We start from the raw sequence: 1950 nt of genomic DNA, 5'->3' as shown, positions 1-1950 counted from the left end.
CATGGGGTACCCACAGATATCATTTCGGATAGAGATTCAAGATTCCCGTCTAATTTTTGGCAAAGTTTGCAAAAGGCGTTGGACTACGGTCAGACGGAAAGAACAATTCAGACATTGGAGGATATGTTGAGAGCTTGTGTGATGGAGTATCAAGGGTCTTGGGAAGACCACTTGGATTTGATAGAGTTTTCTTACAACAACAGCTATCATGCAAGCATTGGAATGACACCATTTGAGGCTTTGTATGGTCGGAAGTGTAGAAGCCTGGTTTGTTGGAATGATGTAAGTGAGACAATGGTAATTGGGCCTGAGATGGTTGAAAATATGGTGAAACAAGTGAATCTGATCCAAGAGAAGATAAAAGCGTGCAGCCTAAGACAGACAGAAAAGTTATGCTGATTTGAAAAGGAGGGAAGAGGAATATGAAGTAGGAGAGAAAGTTTTGTTGAAAATTTCACCCATGAAAGGTGTAATGAGGTTTGGAAAGAAGGGAAAGTTGAGCCCAAAGTACACAGGGCCATATGAGATTATCCAGAAAATGGGAAAAGTGGCATATAAGTTGGATTTGCCAAATGAGCTGGAAAGGGTTCACAATGTGTTCCACGTGAGTCAAATTCAAAAGTATATACCTGATGTAACACATGTGTTGCAACCAGAAACCATCGAGATGGATGAGAATTTGACCTATGAGGAAAGACCAGTAAGGATTCTGGATACTAAAGTGAGAAGTACAAGAAATAAGGATGTGGGTAATGTGAAAGTGTTGTGGTCGAATCAGAAAACTGAGGAGGCTACATGGGAAGCTGAGGCGGATATGAGGAAACGTTACCCAGAGTTGTTTGCCTAAGGTTTGTGGTCGAGTTACGAGGCGTAACTCCTTTTAATGGGGGTAGAGGGCGATAGAGTTTCGCGCGTTTGCTTTTCGAATCATTTTTGAGTGATTTTGAGTCTTTCTTGAGTTGGTTGGAGTCTTGAATCAAGTTAGGATGTGCATGAACCAATAATTTAAAATGATTTTCTTATCTCTTTTGGCTAAGTTTCGGGATGAAACTTCTTTTAAGGGGGGTAGACTGTAATACCCCGTATTTTCTAATTAATTAATTAAATATTATTTTCTAAAAAGGGTATTTTAGTAATTTATTTTACTACTTGAATTTTGGAGCCAAAATGATATTTGAATTTTTGCTCCAAAAGTATTTTAAAATGTAATTATTATTTTTGGATTTTGGATAAGATTTATTATCCATTTATTTTATTTTAAAAACTGGATTATTTATATATATTTCGGATATTTTAATTAAGCAAAAATTATATTTTATTATTTAATTAAGTGATCCAAAAATTCCTAATAATTAGCTAGGGATTTCGGATTTACCTACTGTGGAAAATCTGATTTTCTTAGTTAATTTATTTAGTGAATAATTGGTATTCTCTTAATTAATTATTTTATACAATATATATTATTTACACAATTATTTTTAATCCCTTAAATCTAGCAAAATAATACACAGGGTGTCCAAAAATTTGAGCTATGGAAGCTCAAAAATTTCGGCTACCTTGGTGGATTTTTAGGAGCTTTATTTTGGTAATTTGTATTTTTAATTATCTCCCTTAAATCTATTATTTTTCTTCAATTCTTATTTTCCATCTTCTAAATATTTGATCATCTTATTTCCCTACCTTATTTCATCCTTGATTATTCCCCAAGCAAAGTCCTTTTTGCCATATTATCTTTCATGACAACATACTTTTCTTAATTTTATTATTCTTAGTCACCTTAATATTAAAATTTCCATAATTCTTAAGCTCTTTTCTCCAAGTAATTTCCTTAATTATTTTTACCATAATTCTTCCTACATTCTCCTACCATAATTCTTGCATGAGCTAACCTATAAATACCCATTGATTCATGGCTAAACACTCACACCAAATTCTCTAATTTTCTCTTAA

The 1950-nt window shown here is 33.4% G+C and overlaps 1 protein-coding gene across 1 annotated transcript; it reads left to right on the top strand.

Moving 5' to 3' along the window:
• Positions 1 to 460: 460 nt before the first annotated feature.
• Positions 461 to 847, top strand: LOC110687557. Its single transcript, XM_021864214.1, has one exon. The coding sequence runs from the start codon at positions 461 to 463 to the stop codon at positions 845 to 847; it is 387 nt and encodes a 128-aa protein (XP_021719906.1).
• The last annotated feature ends 1103 nt before the right edge of the window (positions 848 to 1950 follow it).

This window comes from Chenopodium quinoa, unplaced genomic scaffold (genome assembly GCF_001683475.1).
Source record: "Chenopodium quinoa cultivar QQ74 unplaced genomic scaffold, ASM168347v1, whole genome shotgun sequence".
Taxonomy (NCBI): domain Eukaryota; kingdom Viridiplantae; phylum Streptophyta; class Magnoliopsida; order Caryophyllales; family Amaranthaceae; genus Chenopodium; species Chenopodium quinoa.
This window is presented reverse-complemented; position numbering and strand designations above follow the sequence as displayed.

Coding starts and splice junctions, on each gene's coding strand:
- LOC110687557 (XM_021864214.1), top strand. CDS start 461: ATGAAAGGTGTAATGAGGTTTGGAAAGAAGGGAAAGTTGAGCCCAAAG.